The following is a 20,005-nucleotide window of genomic DNA, read 5'->3' on the forward strand; positions in this document are numbered from 1 at the left end:
TATAAGAAAAAGTTACGTTCTACACCACAATACGCTTTCGAACGTTGAACAACTTCAAGGATTTTACACAAAAACATTTGAATTCCGTCAGATTCTTTCTCTTTGTAGTCTTCTATTATGTGGAGCGATGAAAATCAATTTTATACATATCATATTTGATGCGAAGTTGGTTTACACAGGGAAGCTTGCAGGTCTTCCCAATATTTGATATTTTCACATTGGGATTCGGGGCAAATTGAAAAAGAATCCTTGCAATGTTTCCTATTTGCTCGCGAAGCATGAAAAACGAAACAATAACACGAGGGGAAATGTGGAATGTTATCAGGTCAAAAGTGATCTCCCTTTAACTTGAGCCCAAAATATCACAGGCTGATAATCCGAGAATACACGGAGGTAAAGAGGAAACAAAAACAAATTATTCCATGGATAGGGGAGTTTCGATGCAAACATGAAATCATTGAAGTCAAATAGTGAAGAAGAAATGAATACTACAACTATTCCTGACAGTCACCATAGAATATTAATGACTAATGATGAATATTTTATTCAACATACAATCCCATGTATAACCAGGTATAGTGTAACAATGAATTGGACCTTCCTCATACTCTTTGAAACAAATATTGCGTAATCTATCGAACAGATCAGCTAAAGGCATTGCATCAGTTTCAAGATATACCATCATATAATCCTTCAAAGATTGACAGTCAAATGGCAACCAAATATGTTGAAAAGAGGGGAATTCAAGAAATTAAAACAGCAGTATACCTAATAAAATGTTTCTTTGGAAATTCGCGACATGCTTTCTATCATTCACGATACAAACTGTATAAGATAAATTGGATAAATCCTGAGATACAACGAACCTATTTCAAGTTTTCCCACAAGAAGTCATTAAAAATACACCCGCTGTATGATTCGGGCCGAATAGGTGCCCATTAAATCGTAGTTTAACGGATATAATGTTATGGCAGTAACCCAACGTCCAACTCTTGAGACATTGTAAACTTCCTCGTAACAACTTAGCCCATACGTGAACTGTCGTAACTTCTCAAAGATGCAGTCCTTAAATCTCAACTAAATCAAATATAACTCGTATTTGTGTGGTCGAAATGGCTCGGCCTACGTCGACTGCGAAGAGATATGATGTTTGCCATCATACCAGGTTTATTATAAGACACTCCGGGACAGCGACAATCAGAACTTCACGGTAAACTTCTGGCGAACTCCCTCCAAATCTGAGGAGTTGGCAGTTTCGAGAAATACCCTCATTTTCAGGGGAAATTGTCGTGATGGAAAACAGCCGATTTAGTAGTGTTTCTGAACAAATCCAAGCACAGAACTCATTCGATAGTGTTTGTAAATCCACGAGAAAAATTATTGTCTTGAAACATATGGGGTGTATTGAAGGTGCGGCTTTTTTTTAACAGAAGATAGAATTCGTCAAAATAATGATCTTTGGAAACTGTATACTGTTTTACAGTGTAATACAACCGTGTTTTGTCGATATTATTCAGTTATTAAAACCTGTTATCGCCCAGAGCATTTATTTTTAACTAGATTCAACTAGAGAAACGAGATAAAATTAGGTTTTAACTGTAAAACAGATATTTATTTCACCTAGATATGGAATTGCAATCTGTAGAATCTTATCAAATAGTGATTGTCACACACATATTCTATATTTCATTCAGCCAGTCCATGAAATATCGATATGATTAAAATCCACATCAAAGGCATATCTACTAACCATATTTTGAGGAGCACTTTCCCTTCGCAGAGCTTTTATGCTTGTTGAATCCGACAGAATAGATTCGAAAATCTGTTGTTCACTCGAGAGCAATATTAAAATCGAATTGTCTACCCCTTATAACATAATGAACACCATTATCATCGAATGAAGCAACCTTTCACTTTCAATTAAGACCTCTTTTCAATGGTCCAAAACTGAGAGGACATTACTCCAGCCAATTATTTTCGGATAATTAGCGAAAGCTCCGGGGAGGACTTTATTATCCTTCCTGATCCATTAGGACGAAAGGGAATCTTCTCGGCGGTGGTATCTGAAAAAGGGTGAGTCCCATTCACACCATGCAAGTTCGAGTAAAAGGTGAGGCCTTTCATAGATTTATCTCAGGCGGATGAAAGGGAAAGAAACCACTCATTTACAGTTATTGATGGAAACAACTTACTCCTGACAGCTTCGTGAAGTTCCGGAATTCAGCTGCAATCAATTTGTCATGTGGAGAACCAAAGGGTGTTTTTTCCCAACAGTTGCAAGACTTGAATGCAGAAATTCGACTTGGGTACAAAGCAACAGACATGAAAATAATCCCCAAAAATTGGTTGGTTTCCTATCCCTCGGCTTCGGGGAGTGAAAAAGGATCACTCATTGTCCCAAATAAATGAGAACATCGAAGCTGTCCCGAACGAAATTTCTGAGAATTTATCCGGCGCATTCAATCAGGAAATTTACCCTTCTAAATGGAAAGTCAACCCGCTTTGAAGTGCTGAAAAGAAGCGATTGAGAAAACATAATGGGACCTGCTAGAGCTCCATCTCCACATAAAGCCACAGAAAACCGTCTGCTCCGACCAGCACTAACAACTTCCGTCAACCCTTATTTATCGATACATTCTCCCGCCGTCCCTAAAGGAGCTTCTACGTCCGCAAAAGGGGAAAAAATCGAAAATAACCTCGCTCAATTACTTTAGTGGACCACAGAGTATCGTAGGTCACGACGGTTCGAGCGGTAATTGGCAACGTTGAGGAACGTCGAGTACACTAAAACTGAAATTTCCCAAAGGTGCAGTTTCGGAACACACCTTGCTACGTCTGTTTCCGGCCTGGCCAACGGACCGCGGTCTCGGAATCAATTCGAAACGTCTGAAAGTGCATCGAATTATGAGTCATGTTTCGTCGGCAAATAATGGCATTTGGGGAGAAGTACGGCTAATATACTATTCGAAGGATGAAGGAACCATAAAATTATAAAGTTTAGACGGAATTATGTCACTTGTATGTTATCTATGGCCACTTAAAAAGCGAACAAGCCATCTATGACATTTATGATCTCAAAACTTTGAATTCTACCACTCATTATTGTCATTAATGGTCAGTTTTCCATCATACCACATTTTCATCACCATTGGAAGATAAATAAAGTTCATAAAAAGATCTTTTTCCAGAAAATTGATGGGGATTCATAAAAACCATCCGAAATCTCAATAACCTAACCAACACTTGTGTGCCTGTCAGGAGTCCTGTCAAAGTGAGCTAATCACTTGAAGAGAAAACAAGCCATCTATGACATTTATGATCTAACCTAACCTAACCAACATTTGTGTGCCTGTCAGGAGTCCTATCAAAGTGAACCGATCACTTGAGGAGCAAACAAGCCATCTATGACATTTATGATCACAAAACTTCAAATTCTACCACTCAATATTGTCAATAATAGTCAGTTTTTCATCATACCACGCATTTATATCACCATTGGAGGATAAATAATATTTACTGAAGGATATTTCTTCAGAAAATTGATGAGGATTCATAAAAACCACTCGAAATCACAATAACATGAACCTAACCAACTCTTGTGTGCCTGTCAGGAGTCCTGTTAAAGTGAGCTAATCACTTGATGAGGAAACAAGCCATCTATGACATTTATGATCGAACCTAACCTAACCAACACTTATGTGCCTGTCAGGAGTCCTATCAAAGTGAACTAATCACTTGAGAAGGAAACAAACCATCTATGACATTCATGATCACAAAACTTCAAATTCTACCACTCAATATTGTCAATAGTAGTCAGTTTTCCATCATAACACTCCATTGGAGGATAAATAATATTTACTGAAGGATATTTCTTCAGAAAATTGATGGGGATTCATAAAAACCACTCGAAATCACAATAACATGAACCTAACCAACACTTGTGTGCCTGTCAGGAGTCCTATCAAAGTGAACTAATCACTTGAGAAGGAAACAAGCCATCTATGACATTTATGGTCACAAAACTTCAAATTCTACCACCCAATATTGTCAATAATAGTCAGTTTTCCATCATACCACGCATTGGAGGATAAATAATATTTACTGAAGGACATTTCTTCAGAAAATTGATGGGGATTCATAAAAACAACTCGAATCACAATAACATGAACCTAAACAACACTTGTGTGCGTGTCAGGAGTCCTTTCAAAGTGAACTAATCACTTGTGAAGGAAACAAGCCATCTATGACATTTATGATCACAAAACTTCAAATTCTACCACTCAATATTGTCAATAATAGTCAGTTTTCAATCATACCACACATTCCTATCACCATTGGAGGATAAATAAAATTTACTGAAGGATATTTCTTCAGAAAATTGATGGGGATTCATAAAAACCACTCGAAATCACAATAACATGAACCTAACCAATACTTGTGTGCCTGTCAGGAGTCCTATCAAAGTGAACTAATCACTTGAGAAGGAAACAAGCCATCTATTACATTTATGATCACAAAACTTCAAATTCTACCACTCAATATTGTCAATAATTCAGTCAGTTTTCCATCATACCACACATTCCTATCACCATTGGAGGATAAATAAAATTTACTGAAGGATATTCCTTCAGAAAATTGATGGAAATTCATAAAAACCACTCGAAATCACAATAACATGAACCTAACCAACACTTGTGTGCCTGTCAGGAGTCCTATCAAAGTGAACTAATCACTTGAGAAGGAAACAAGCCATCTATGACATTTATGGTCACAAAACTTCAAATTCTACCACCCAATATTGTCAATAATAGTCAGTTTTCCATCATACCACGCATTGGAGGATAAATAATATTTACTGAAGGACATTTCTTCAGAAAATTGATGGGGATTCATAAAAACAACTCGAATCACAATAACATGAACCTAACCAACTCTTGTGTGCCTGTCAGGAAACCTATCAAAGTGGACTAATCACTTGAGAAGGAAACAAGCCATCTATGACATTTATGATCACAAAACTTCAAATTCTACCACTCAATATTGTCAATAATAGTCAGTTTTCCATCATACCACACATTTATATCACCATTGGAGGATAAATAATATTTACTGAAGGATATTTCTTCAGAAAGTTGATGGGGATTCATAAAAACCACTCTAAATCACAATAACATGAACCTAACCAACTCTTGTGTGCCTGTCAGGAAACCTATCAAAGTGAGCTAATCACTTGATGAGGAAACAAGCCATCTATGACATTTATGATCGAACCTAACCTAACCAACACTTGTGTGCCTGTCAGGATTCTTATCAAAGTAAGCTTATCACTTGAGGATGTCAATGTCATTCATGTACAGTAACGAACATAGAGAAAGTCTCTGGTAACGAATCAAGCCGCTCGGAACACAGAATTATCCGGAATAAATTCGTAGAAACTGCTCATAGATCCCGGAACGCGGCCGTAAAAATCCGCTAGGAGCAGTAAATTATTCCTGTGACCTTTGCGTTATAACGATTAGGCAAGAGGGTTGAGAGTGGACGCCCTGGGGGGTAATTCATAGAAGTTGGTAGCGTTTCGTGAACGAAATCTGTCTTTTCCCGATTTATGGGGACATAAAATTTTGCATCTGCCATAGAAATTTGTTTATACGGTTAAGTTCCGTTCGCCGAATCCAATCGGGAGGTCTGGTAGGATTGTAATTGGTGTTCAATGAGGGAAAGGCGAGCAATAATGTTGATGGTAGGTCACGAACAGTTTACTGATGAAATACACGAGCATCACAGTATTAAAGAGGAGGATGGGTGCATAAATACACACAAAATATGGAACACAAGTGTAATCTGTGTGACGAAGCGCAAGTGTCATCTATGTGACGAAGCACAAGTGTCATCTGTGAGATGAAGCACAAGTGTCATCTGTGTGACGAACCACAAGTGTCATCTGTGTGACGAATAACATAGATTAAGCTTTGTATTTTGAAAAAATTGGAACGTTTTTAGTTCTAGATGAACATTTCTTGGCGTCTCCTGTTTGACTGAATTCCTATTAGAGGTTAACTAGGTGGCAACTTTCTGTAACTTGCGATAACCGATATCGATATTCATTAAAGTTCCTTTCCACAAAGAAAAGCCTGAAAATGTAGCTGACACCCGTCCATTCATTCGTATCTGAATCTTATCGCTGCGATACCCTACAGAGTAAATTCAAATTAATTTGTGGTTTGTGCTCGGATTGATAACTTGGAGATTAGGTCTTTCAAGAGAAAACGGGTCATAATAGGCTCTGGGAGCCGATAAGAGAGTCGACAGGAAGGACTTAAGGAACTACTGACGTTTGCTGTATAAAAAGAAGAATTTTTTTCATTTTCCTGATTTAATCCATTTGTCAGACTGATGGAGCCCAAGAAGTGATCAAATTGGGGATTATTCAAACTGATAAATGGCCTCTTTAAGAGAATTGTGATCATAAATTAGCAGCACTGTTTCCGGGAGAATTGAATCAATTGTTTAAATACAGGGTGGTCCAACGAAAACTTAACAACTCAATGTTTCGGCTTCAAAATGAAAATTTGGAAAATTCGGTACTATCTCGCAATCTCACCCTAAAATTTCGCTTCAAAATATCCATCGATAATGAAATAACATGGCTACTGGTCCAGTGGAAACAAAAAAAGGTGCATGAAAGAGACGAAGCGAGGGACGTGGCTCTATTAGGTCATGTAGCAATGGATCCGACCTTTAGTACTAAGAAATTGCCGATGTATCTGATGTTTCACACACAGCAATCATCTGTTTTTCATTTTACCTTAACGTCATTGTAAACTGTCGGTATTTATCAGATGAAAATCTGATTTAAAGCAAATACATACATTCTTCTTGGCTGATTACTTTTCGAACATCGTCTTTTCGCACGTCGCATTGATCCTTCAGGGTTGTCTCACTTATCCTCGGTATTTTCTTCGAAGAAGAGGCAGCGGATGGCCTACGTCAGAAAAACAGATCCAACCCGTGATAACGTAAGTTCCCGAAGCCTTTTCAACGCCACATAAAGGATTAAAATTGGATTTTTCAACTGAAAGGACGCAGCGAGATTTCAATAAACTACACGAAGTAAGGCGCGTCTAACAACTTCACCTGTTATCTTTTACAACCACACTTTTATCGCGGTCTGCCATGTACTCTCGCGGTCGGTTTATGAGAATTCGTCGAAGAAAGTTTTGGGAAATGCCTTCGTTATAAAATGTTGAATAACATATGCGGAGAAGCGGGTTTTTTAGTTCACCAGCCTGCCGTCTAAACAAAAACAGCGTTGATTACAGACTGTTCAAGATCTACTAAGGTTTTTCGGGAGTTTCTCCGAATTTTTTATGAAAAAGCTGGAATCATAGTGCGCCGTGTGATAAATGATGGTGAATCTACTATTCGAATATATTATAATAAATTAGAACTCACCCTTTTGAATCCCTAGTCTAAGCCTCAGGCCACATGTTCGAATGAACCGGAGTATTATTTCGATTTTCATCGAATCCCCATGAAATTTCAAATTCTAACGTGGCTACATGAACCCTTCCGAGGGTATAGAACCGTCAGCATACCCTCCACCCTCATCGATTCTATCAATCATTAACCGCACAGCGTTTTGCTCCCTGTTTCCGTTAAAATTTTCAGTAGGCAGGAATGTCACATTCGAATTCAGCAACTTTCTTGTTCGACTACAGATGTCGAATGCTTTCGCTTGCGATACGATTTTTAATTTCGATACCGATTACTAGAAGAGTTGGTCTTTTAGGATATGTATCACATTTAGATCTGCGATGATTTTCCTGAAAAAAAACTACTCGAAGGTTGACTTTCGAAAAATTCCCAAAAAGATGGGGTCAGTTGAAACTTCCTCAAGAGCGAACGGTTGTGCCGAAATAGATGAAATTCTCAGATTTATTACAAGAAGAGTTGATCTCTTAGAATATGTATCACAATCAGATTTGCGGTTATTTTCCTGGAAGAAAAACTACTCGAAAGTTGACCATCGAAAAATTCCCAAAAAGATGGGGTCAGTTGAAACTTCCTCCAGACCGAACGGTTCTGCCGAAATAGATGAAATTCTCAGATTTATTACTAGATGAGTTGGTCTTCTAGAATATGTATCACATTTAGATCTGCGATAATTTTCCTGGAAGAAAAACTACTCGAAAGTTGACCATCAAAAAATTCCCAAAAAGATGGGGTCGGTTGAAACTTCCTCAAGACCGAACGGTTGTGCCGAAATAGATGAAATTCTCAGATTTATTACTAGAAGAGTTGGTCTTCTAGAATATGTATCACATTCAGATCTGCGATAATTTTCCTGGAAGAAAAATTACTCGAAAGTTGACCATCGAAAAACTCCTAAAAAGATGGAGACAGTTGAAACTTCCTCAAGACCGAACGGTTGTGCCGATATAGATAAAATTCTCAGATTTATTACTAGAAGAGTTGGTCTTTTAGAATATGTATCACAATTAGATTTTCGATAATTTTCCTGGAAGAAAAACCACTCCAAATTTGATCATCGAAAAATTCCCAAAAAGATGGGGTCAGTTGAAACTTCCTCCAGATCGAACGGTTGTGCCGAAATAGTTGAAATTCTCAAATTTGATACTAGACGAGTTGCTCTTGCAAAATATGTATCATATTCATATTTACGACAATTTTCCTGGAAGAAAAATTACTCGCAAGTTGACCATCGACAAATTCCCAAAAAGATGGGGTCAGTTGAAACTTCCTCAAGATCAAACGGTTGTGCCGAAATAGATGAAATTCTTGAATTCAATACTAGACGAGTTACTCTTTCAGAATATGTATCATATTCAGATCTACGACAATTTTCCTGGAAGAAAAATTACTCGCAGGTTGACCATCGACAAACTCCCAAAAAGATGGGGTCAGTTGAAACTTCCTCAAGATCGAACGGTTGTGCCGAAATAGATGAAATTCTTGAATTCAATACTAGACGAGTTGCTCTTTCAGAATATGTATCATATTCAGATCTACGACAATTTTCCTGGAAGAAAAATTACTCGCAAATTAACCATCGAAAAATTCCCAAAAAGATGGAGTCAGTTGAAACTTCCTCCAGACCGAACGGTTTTGCCGAAATAGATGAAATTCTTGAATTCAATACTAGACGAGTTGCTCTTTCAGAATATGTATCATATTCAGATCTACGACAATTTTCCTGGAAGAAAAATTACTCGCAAATTAACCTTCGAAAAATTCCCAAAAAGATGGAGTCAGTTGAAACTTCCTCCAGACCGAACGGTTCTGCCGAAATAGATGAAATTCTTGAATTCAATACTAGACGAGTTGCTCTTTCAGAATATGTATCATGTTCAGATCTACGACAATTTTCCTGGAAGAAAAATTACTCGCAAATTAACCATCGAAAAATTCCCAAAAAGATGGAGTCAGTTGAAACTTCCTCCAGACCGAACGGTTCTGCCGAAATAGATGAAATTCTTGAATTCAATACTAGACGAGTTGCTCTTTCAGAATATGTATCATATTCAGATCTACGACAATTTTCCTGGAAGAAAAATTACTCGCAAATTAACCATCGAAAAATTCCCAAAAAGATGGAGTCAGTTGAAACTTCCTCCAGACCGAACGGTTCTGCCGAAATGGATGAAATTCTCAGATTTATTACTAGAAGAGTTGCTCTTTTAGAATATTCATCACAAAAACCTGTATGATGGTTTTTTTGGGAGATACACGTAAATCGCTTGAAATAGTGCCGCCTGAACATTTCGAAGGAGCTGATTGATATTTTTCGAGCCACATCGAATAGTAAACCCAAATGAAATCCTCGAAACTAATTCCCTCAAAACCGCCAGATCAAGATTTCTCCCAGGAATCCATCCGACGCTCCCGTTCCGTGCATGTCAAAGTTAATCCTGGGGAAACTTCCACAGATACACTCCACGAGCTCGAGTACATCCTCTAATTGCCCGTAATGGTACCATCATTGTACTAATTTAGAACATACCCGAAGTCGTCTAGTAGAAGCAGAAAGATAATAATTATTCAGATAAGCTTCGCCCAGAACTTGGCAACTGGAACGAGAATTGGGATTCAACATTCGTCTAGTCGCTACGTTTGTATTCATTTTATAACTCTCAAGACGTTAATCTTTCCGCGCCCCCTCACTTGGTGGAACGAAGTAGACGAGCCCGAGAGCTCCAACTTGCAACGGAGGAATCATTTTATTTGGGAAAGGATTTCGAGAGCTCATAGAGTTCTGAAAGACGAAGGAACGCTACATTTCAACCTAAAATAAACATTTTTGCGGTTACAGAAATACCTAAAAAAGGTAGAATTTCTGACATTTATCATTTTTCCATTCGCTGTAGAAGGAAAACTATCGAACATCATTTAATTCACAAAACTGTCGGGACGAAGCACAAGTGTTATCTATGTGACGAAGCGCAAGTGTCATTTATGTGATAAAGCATAAGTGTCATCTATGTGCCGAAGCACAAGTGTCATATGTGTGATAAAGCCATAGAGACGAGACATAGTCTCTATGTCTATGGATGAAGCACAAGTGTCATCTGTGTGGCGAAGCACAAGTGTCATCTGTGTACCGAAGCACAAGTGTCATCTGTGTGACGAAGCACACAAGTGCCATCTATGCGACGAAGCACCATAGAACCATAGAAAATAAAAACATTGCCAACGTCGTTACGCCACATTATGACAGTTGTTCCGGCCGTAATAACCCGAAGTTAAACAGCGTAATTTCCCTAATTCTCGAATAAGAAATAATTAACGTTTCTTCCAGCAAGAGTAGCAGATAACGGAAATTACCAAGGGGCACGTACTACACAGTTTTCGACCTCCGTATTTTCCGCTACAAATTAAACTTAGATACTTAGCCGGTGGTTTGGCAACAAAAGTTTTCAGAACGAAAAGGATAGTTTCGCAGTTTTCCTAACATTTGATGATGTTTGGTATGGACGTTCCTACGATAAAAAATAGAGTGACAAAACGAGATAGTTCAAAACTGATTACATTTATATTTTGGCTGTGAGGAATGTTATCAGTACAAAACTATGTGAAATCTAGAAAACGTTGAAAGGGTCATGGTGTGGCCTTGAAGAATTTGGAGATAATGTTGAATTGGAAATATTCTTCAAACAATTCATAACCGAAATTTTGATTGGATTTGTTACTTCTAATGTTTTCGAAAATAGACCAACTACTTACTGTTTCCTGTTGCTTTCCGGTAATTAAGATAAAAAAGATCTAGGGACGTATAAGAATCTATTAATTCACTGACTTTTCCAACACTCTTTAATTTCGAAACATTCTGTGCTTTAACACCACTGATTACAGGTGTCAATTTCGGAAATCTACAACTAAGCATATTACTCATACATTTGCTGCTGGGATATTAACGACGTGTTATCAGCACATCTGGAGCATTCGTCATTATGCTAACCAATCAATCACTGGACGCATAACAAAATAGCGATTCCAATAACTTAATGCGATGGAACAATCGCATTTCTATGCACACGCATAAATGATCTGCTCCGTGTATAAATCGCGGTGCGCCTTTGTTCAGCAATCAATTCCCGCGAAATATTCATGCGCCATCTGCATCCGAAAGGCAAAGCTCTGAAAGTTGTATGAGTTCCGAATTGTCGAGGCTATTTGTATTTTCCGGGAAAATGAGAAGGGAGAAGGGGGGTGAAATCACTGCGGGAAATCAATTTGTACATGTCTCTGGTATAATCATGTTGAATAATGTTATCATATGAACTGGGGGACGTGAAATTCAAGCGCTGATTTATACAATCAGCCATAGAAATTATAACTTAGACATTTGTTAGGTTAGTAAATCTATGCAATCATAGACATAGAGACATGGTCTCTATGTCCATGATTGCCATGTCCAGAAATATAGTCTCTATGTCTATGTATGCAATAAACAAATGATCTCCATTTATAGTTAATCTTGAAATAATTTTTTTTCAAACATTAGTACCAAAAATGAAAGAGAAAACGCCTGATACGAACACAAATTACAAATCGGTAAATCAAAGCACGGTTCATTGTTTATCATGTTTTCGTTCAGCTTTAACGCTTTGAAATTCATAGACCGATAACGTTATCGCCAACACTAAATATAGAAGGACAAATTGAAATAATTATATAATGGCCCTCGAAGCCCACTCATTGAATAATGGGGTTTTGTCAGGAGGAATTGTGAATACACGAATGGATTCATAGATGAAGATGGGCACGCACGTGGCTAGACAAAAATCCACTTCAAATTATACAGGGTGATATAATTCCATATTGGACATCAAGAATTCGTATGTGCGAAATTCATTTTCATTTATAGTATGGAACATAGATACATGTATCTATGTTCCATGGTCTCTAGCTAATCTTTCGCTTCTATGCCCTTCGGTTCACCGATTAACAGTAAGTACGTCAAATTTCCACAGAGTTGAATGCATAATCGCACCGCGTTATGCGTGAACAAGTTGTCCTGGCACCGAACGATGTGATGGATCTAGTTCGATGCAATAATTAACGCTTGAAAACTCGTTGATACAATGATCTACTACACACAGAACGTGCTCTATTCGGTACGATACATAATTAGGCACTCTCCTCCTCTATGTCAACGCGTGTATAAATGGTTGATTGTCGATGTCTGTGATATGCTTGGCAAGACACCGGCTTTCATCGTTCCCTAATTAGGTCAAAGTCAATGTCGATATAACGAGCGTTTAGCAGAATTTGTCGTCAAATAGGATACCGAACAGGTCGTGTCCTCTTATGCTTTCTAACCAGTGTTTTTAATTACATGTAAAGGTGTAAGAGTTTGAGGTCATGAGATTATAAAATTATGACAACAAAAGGTTTATTTTATACTCTAGTTGTATTCTGGTTGCAAAATCAATTTAAAAATGGTTGAAGTGTACATAAAGTAGGCTTTCAACCTTGGAACATAGATCTATGTTCCATATTTTCAACAACAGTCCCCAAATATTATTTCTCTGGTTCTAAAACCATAGACATAGAGTGGTTGTAAAACTACATCTATGTCTATGTCTAAAAGAGACATAGAGTCTTTATGTACGTTTTGTCAAACATGATTGTGCTAGTTTCGTTTTCATCATCTCGTGAATTAATTTAAGCTTAACTCGATTAATCATTCTCCATCAATTAGCGGCGTAAAATAGTCTGGAATACACGCTGCGGTAACGTCCTTGAAACTTTCATCTAATAAAATCCGAATAGAATCAGAGTTCCCTTCCTTCATTAGCTAATTTCGCGCCAGATAATAACGTTGTGGCATAACCATTTACGAATCTCATCAGGGAACGCACAAATTAATCAAAAGATCACACGACTCGGAACTTTTGGGTGTAATACTCTAGAACAATGGGGCACGTTGATTAAGATATATTTCAGCACATGCAGTCGGAGAAATCTCCCCGTAGTTTGTTTCCGACGAGAAGCGTGCCTTTGTCGGCGAACTTAAGCCAGTCTGATGAGAAATCGATGGCTTCCCACACAGGGGGCCTCTTCTGGAATCTCGACGAGAGGTTACTCACATGACATTTTGAAACAATATATTGCTTTCATCAGTCGTGAAATTTTATGAGGGAATAAGATCTGCATTTGATCAGTGGTGGATTTTCTCATAAGCCCACAAATCCCGAGCTTAGACCATTCAAGAATGATTGACTACGCGGGTGACTATGGAAAATCGATTTTAAGTTGGTAATAGCCATAGACACATAAGACATAGAGACTCTATGTTTATGTCTATGCCCATAAGTTAAGATTTTGTGTTACGGAGTTTAGATTCGTATTGTCATTTGGGAATCTATCCACTGACCTTGAAAGTTTGAACTTTTTTCCTGCTGTTCATGTTCTTAATTCAATCGTACAAATTGGTTTCTGAATGCTGATTAATATGCTCGGAATTTGAATATTTCTCCATTTCAAATAATTTTCTAGGTTATTTTTATAGATTCCAGTTCTGTGATTGCATCTACAGAAATTATTGAAGATCTTTTGTGGCCAGATATAAAGCTGCGTCTCGACTTTCATGATCTACTTCAATCATAGACTATGCAAATAGGGATTAGTTTATCTATGGTCACTGATTCTTGTTTCGGCTTTCGACTCGGCTCAGGCCTTCTGCCCTCGCGGTTCATCCTCCGATCTGAGGATTTCTTACCGGAGACTAATACAGTTTCTACGAGAATTGTCGTGGTTCAAATGGAGGTTTCAGACATGTTCGTCTTCATCTTGTGCTGGAATTCCAAAATTAATTAAATTAATTAAACGTTAATTGAAACGAAATTGTACTACCTCAGAACTTTATTTATTTCATACTATAACTATACTTACATACACCCCAGACCTCAAATTTCGAACCGAAAGTAAAGTAGGTATTTCGCATATTGAAAGGTTATGACCTTTACAAATCCTCACATGTAAATCTTCACAATTGCAGGTTGCAACAATAATCCTAACCAATACTAATCCTTAGTAATGCTAATTGAGTTAAGTGTGTTTCAACCACAGAGCGCTCTGATCAGTGGTCATTAACCTCTGAAGACTCAAGTCCGAAACAGGAAATCATTCACGATTGTACGAATAAATAGAAGACCGGAGAACTCCAACCGGCATTCGACAGTCAAGTATGGAGCTGTGATTACCCGCACAATATCATATGGGATACATTGCACTGAAACGAATTATAATAATTGAATTCGAGTTATTAAATTTTGTATTTATATTCATTTTAACTGGATTAATTGGTACACCTGCCAATCATTCAGTTTTCAGAAATGAAAACGTCAGGGATACTATTCGGTTCGCTAGAATTTTGTGTTGTCTAGAACACAGAGTTTTTACTCACAGACTGTAATGGCACTGGGCACTAGATGTCAATTTATCGTTTGTACGATGCGATGATCCCATGGGATTCCCCCAAACAACAACACAAACAATCCGTCGCGATCTAACTGTCAAAATCGGTTCAACAAGCTGGCCAACATCATCCTTGCCTAGACCACAAATTGGAACTGGTTAATGAAACCTAACTGCTGTATCCCGAAGGGCCACACTTTGAAGATTACAGGATGCCGTAACTGTCGATCATGCCTCAAATTGAATATTAGAAGCGAAAATATTTTAAAGTTGTGAAAGCACATGATATTTGAAAACTGATAAATCGAACGTTACCTAAATAATCAAAATAATAATAGGGTCCCTGTCCCTACTATATCATAGAGTTCAGATAACAAGGTTACTACAGGATTCCCCCAAATTGCAGTCAATTTTTTGGTCAATTCTGATGTTGGAAATTCCACTATTGTCACTCGATTCCAATGTTGTCAATCAAGGTAAAAACTTTTCCGGAATGTTTCAATGTGGAAAACCAATGTACAGAAAGGCAATGAGTAGATGTTACAGCTTGTATAAAAACGTGTTCCCCAGCAGTCAGCTGTTAACGCACCCCTCAGTCACAGAAAAAGCGCTTGCGTAACATGAATTCGGACTACTACTTTTTATTTCTATGAATGCAATTCAATTTTTTATTCACTTCGAACTGCGAGCCATAATTTATCTGAAAAAACTGAGAGAGCCGGAGAGCCTCTGATACAACACTTTCCGTTACATTTTGTAGTTACCTGTGTATCAATAAATTTTAATAATAATGAACTTATTGTTTCTATTACTCTTTGCTATCGAAAATAATTCAATTAATTATTCGTGCATGTAGGAGACAAAATTAGTCTTCGGTCATTGGATAAATATAAATATCCAAGGTCCAAAGTTCTAAAGAACTCTATAATATTTGGTTCTATGATTAGTCTTGTATGCGCAGTGCGCATGGTTGTTTTCCACCTTTCAAACAAAACTTAACAACAAATTAGGAAATACGTTTTTGGAGTAGAAAAGAGACAGCACTATTCGTAGTTGTCTCTGGCACTATGAGTTAGAAAAGGAACACAAATATAAGTGTAGGAATTCTTGAACCATTCAAATCATAATATGTCTCAAAACTTCACACATGACTTTTAATCCGTTTGATTTAAAAATTTTAGGAAAATCACATTTGAAAACCCGAAACTTCGTAAGATTTCGGTAAACTAAATTATGAAGTGTCTGAAACCTTTCCCTGGAAGTTAGCTGCCAATGAAATATACGTTATAAAGTGCTGTGATAATTGTTACAAACTTTGACTTTGTTATATTGTTGTGTGAGAACCATTCCAAGTGTAATTGAAATTTTCGGAATCGAATCAGGAATTAATATGAGTTCTTCGAATTCAGATTTTGATGGATTTGGGGGTCCAGAACCCAAATATTTCAGAGGAAGAAACGCTAAGATGTCGACAGATATTCGCTCAAAAGTTAGTACAACTTCTAGGAATTCATCAGTATTGAGTACAAACAGTGGACCAGAATCTAAATATTATAAAATGAAAAAACTAGTTATCGCTATTAAAGAATATTTACAGAATAGTACTGAAGAAATAGGTAGTTTAGTTAACAGATATTTACAAGTGAGTACCTCGTATCAAATATATATTAAGATTTATTGACAAAAACTAATTTCCAGGCACTGAGTGTAACGATAGATCTGAGTATATTCGATCCACACACGAATATTGCTTCAGAATTTTTTGTTAGTTTGTATGAGCTTATGAATAAAATAGAACCAAGATCTCCTTTCACATGGCACTGTGTCGATGTCCTAAGTAATGTTTGTAGAAACTCAGCTGCTAGATCAGCTTTGATACATACCTACCAGTTCCTACCATCACTTTCAAGGGTGTTGGGAGACCAAATCTCCACAGAAAAAAAAATAAGACTTCTCAAACTCATGCAGGTACGACTTTTTACCGAATCATTCCTTAATGTTTAAGTTAATGTGTTCTTTCAGGATCTCACTTGTGGTATTAAAATATCTTGGCAAATACCTCATTTACCCCACCTAATGATAACGTTAGCCAAATGGGTTGAAAATCAGGATGCGGAAATAGTGGCTCTCTCACTTGGTGTCATTGTGAATTTGTGTTATAAAAATTTACCAGCAATTTATACACTCACCTCTAATGTAGATATGAAGAAATTAATGAAAATATGTCTCAAGATGAAGGTAAGTGGATTGTTTCATTAATCCTTCGTTATATACCATCAAGGATATAAGTTTTATTTGATATAATGTTTGATTTAAGGGTCCGATTGCTGAAGCTCATGCTTGTAAGCTATTAATAATTTGCGATCACATTAATGAAATGGGTCCGACAAGAGTATTGTTGAAACTAGTTGGGATAACCTTCACATCGATGAAAAAAGCTTTTGAATGTCGAGACCACATTGTTTTAAGGCAACTGGTTGAGTTTTATATAGATGTGGAAAAACAGAATCATGACCAGCAAAACGACGAGCTCAATGAGATTTACGAGAGGGAGTTCCGGGATCTTCTAGGGGTATGTATGTCGATCCGGTATAAAGTTTTTCTATAGTTTACGTTCCCACAGGTGTTGGAAAGAACCATAGCTTCCACTAACACCGAAGAAGGTCAGGGCGATATTTACAACCTGGGAGAATGCATAGCACTGTTCTTCCAATTCATACACCACCTAGTAGAAACCGATATGCGTTGTCTGAAACAGTTCTACCCCAAATTCATACAGATGAGTTTGAATTGGGTCCAAAGCGACGTGGTCTCCCCTCAATCCATAGCAATCTTGAAGGCTATAGCTATAAGAACGTCTCTCGAAGATACAGACATTCTGAAACCGATTGGGATCAGTCTGCCGGTGTTTCTGCTGTGTTTGGAGTCCGGAAGTCAGGATGACGAACCCTCGAACACTCAGCATAATAAGAAAATCGCGGCCCTGTTGGAATTGTTGAGGGTGCTGATGAAAGTGGACCACTTGAAGTCGAAGTGAGTGTTTAAATCGGTATCGGTTGGAAGAATCGTCTTAACGTCCAAAATATTTAAATTGTATAGATTCTGTTTGCACATTTGGTTGTCTCATTGATGTAGGGTCGTTTTAAATGAAACAAAATGAAATATTTACATAAAATAGTGGTTTCAAAGTACCAAATACTGAAGTTACTCCCCTTATCTTATGCAGAATCCTGATCGAAATAAAGGAAGAAACCATATGCAAAGTGTTTTATCCCCTTCTCGGTGATGATTCCCCACGGGTCAGGGCCACTTGCTCCGAAGAAGCTGTTGGCTTGTATACTCATGCCGTTGCCTTAGTGAATGAGCTAGCCAAAAATTGTGCCAACTGGGTGTCCATAAGAGAGAATTTATTGCAACAGAGGTGAGTCACATCTATTTTTCACTCTTATGCTGACGGTTCATTGTGTTCCATTAATCCTGGGAAACCCTGTATATCTTCTCTTCTCATTCGGTGCCAAATATTTCAGTTTACTTCACCAACCTGGAGATGCTATTATAACAAAACACCTGTTGTGGTTTAACAACTCATATGTTAGTGAAAATCATATAATTCAGTTTTTAGTTCATTATCCGTAACTTTCGACAAGCATTTCAATGTTTTTTTGGAAGAAATGACCCCTATGGGTTATGAAAGTTTTGTTACGAACACTTTTTCTCCACAGGCAAATACATTACATAATTTCGCAAGCTTTGTACTGCGGTTCCAAAGAAATCAAGGGGCTCATCTTGGAAATGGCCAGTCTTCCCGGTTTTCCCAATCACAACGTCGCAGAAGCCATGAGTTCCATGCAGAATCTGGTGTTTCTGACCTCACCGCCCCCCGCCAAAAACAGCCTGATCATGAACGAGATATCCACTCCAGTTCTGTCGGTTACGCAGGTAGAAAAGTTGGACAGTCTCATGATCAAACTGAAGGTGAGCTCGGGAAATTCCAATTTTTTTCAAAACTACTACCAGCATCGCTTGGATGATTTCAGGACATGATAGCCAATAGAAATTTTGTGGACATCTCTACGTCAGACGTTATGGAACTGTACGAGTATAAGTTGGCATCGATGGGACACGCGGAGAGAGCTGCCATGGCCAGCGTTGAGGCTGCTTCGGAAAGGTGCACACACCTCCAGCACAGGATGGCCCAGTTAACGGCAGAAATGAACAGTCTTCACCAGCTGCTGTTTCATACTCAGCAGAGACGAGAGGAGTTGGTCAAGACAAAGAAAGAACTGGAGGAAGCCGTTCAGGTAACTATTTTTCAACAACTGTCTTGATAAATTGACCATAACTTTTGGAAAGTCAAATTTATTCCATACGTTATAATTTATTCAAAGATGTGGACGAATTCTTTCGAAGCGGAGAAGGGACGGTGCAAAGCGGTGCAGAGCAGGCTGGCCCAAGAAGAGAAGAAGACTGCCAAACTGCAAGAAGAACTGGACGACACTTGCAAGAAATTAACAGAAGTTGTGGCCTCTAAAGATCAGTTGGAGGAACAGCAGACCAAGCTTAAACATCTGGTGTCGAAGTTAGAAGAGAATTGTTCGAGGTTGGAGAAGAATCTGTTGAAGAAAGAGGAGGCTTTGAAGAAGTCCACTTCTCAAAACGAAGATTTGAAAATGGTAAGTAACATTTTTCGTTTTAAATCATCTTATTGTCATTACTTAATCTTTTCAGCGATTGGGTGATTTGGAGCAGCAACTGATGCAGAAGAACGAGATTTTGGAGAATAAAAACGAGGAGCTTCACGAGGCCTTGGAAGATCTGAAGGTTACGAAGCAGATAATCGATACCATCACGAAGGTTGCACAACAGCGTAAATGAGACTGAGATTTAAGCCTGGTTTGTTAATATTTGTATATTTCAATTCTCATTCCGGAAATTTTATTTTTGACTATTTATAGATATTGTATTTTTATTTTACAATGATGAAATAATAATAACAATTTTTTACATGTGTTCGATACTTTTTTCCTTTGAAATTCTTGCGTTAGGTCTTCTGTTTATTTTTGTT

The 20,005-nt window shown here is 37.8% G+C and overlaps 2 protein-coding genes across 8 annotated transcripts in view; one reads left to right on the top strand and one right to left on the bottom strand.

Annotated features, from left to right (window-relative positions):
- LOC123316273 (putative polypeptide N-acetylgalactosaminyltransferase 9) overlaps positions 1–15,106 on the bottom strand; it is a 124,803-nt gene extending 109,697 nt beyond the window's left edge. For 3 of the 7 annotated variants that reach the window (XM_044902258.1, XM_044902251.1, XM_044902254.1), the window contains exon 1: positions 14,930–15,104. The gene's annotated coding sequence lies outside the window, so the exon portion shown is untranslated. Of the gene's footprint in view, positions 1–6,869; positions 6,889–11,241; positions 11,384–14,929 lie in introns of those variants that run through there. The other 4 variants (XM_044902252.1, XM_044902259.1, XM_044902261.1 and 1 more) reach the window with 3 other exon arrangements.
- Positions 15,107–16,055: 949 nt separating this feature from the next.
- LOC123317254 lies at positions 16,056–19,946 on the top strand. The gene is made up of 10 exons (XM_044903688.1): positions 16,056–16,582; positions 16,639–16,908; positions 16,963–17,178; positions 17,258–17,512; positions 17,564–17,973; positions 18,167–18,361; positions 18,663–18,915; positions 18,978–19,241; positions 19,329–19,613; positions 19,669–19,946. Exons 1-10 carry the CDS (start codon positions 16,331–16,333, stop codon positions 19,813–19,815), a joined length of 2,547 nt encoding a protein of 848 aa, XP_044759623.1. The 5' UTR covers positions 16,056–16,330; the 3' UTR covers positions 19,816–19,946.
- Positions 19,947–20,005: the final 59 nt, after the last annotated feature.

The sequence above is a fragment of the Coccinella septempunctata genome, chromosome 7 (assembly GCF_907165205.1).
Source record: "Coccinella septempunctata chromosome 7, icCocSept1.1, whole genome shotgun sequence".
Classification (NCBI taxonomy): Eukaryota; Metazoa; Arthropoda; class Insecta; order Coleoptera; family Coccinellidae; genus Coccinella; species Coccinella septempunctata.

What these genes read in the sequence shown, in the direction of transcription:
- LOC123317254 (XM_044903688.1), top strand. Translation starts at nt 16,331, where the DNA reads ATGAGTTCTTCGAATTCAGATTTTGATGGATTTGGGGGTCCAGAACCC. An exon ending in GACTTCTCAAACTCATGCAG is followed by an intron (nt 16,909 to 16,962) that starts GTACGACTTTTT and finishes GTGTTCTTTCAG; the next exon opens with GATCTCACTTGTGGTATTAA. An exon ending in GTGGACCACTTGAAGTCGAA is followed by an intron (nt 17,974 to 18,166) that starts GTGAGTGTTTAA and finishes TATCTTATGCAG; the next exon opens with AATCCTGATCGAAATAAAGG.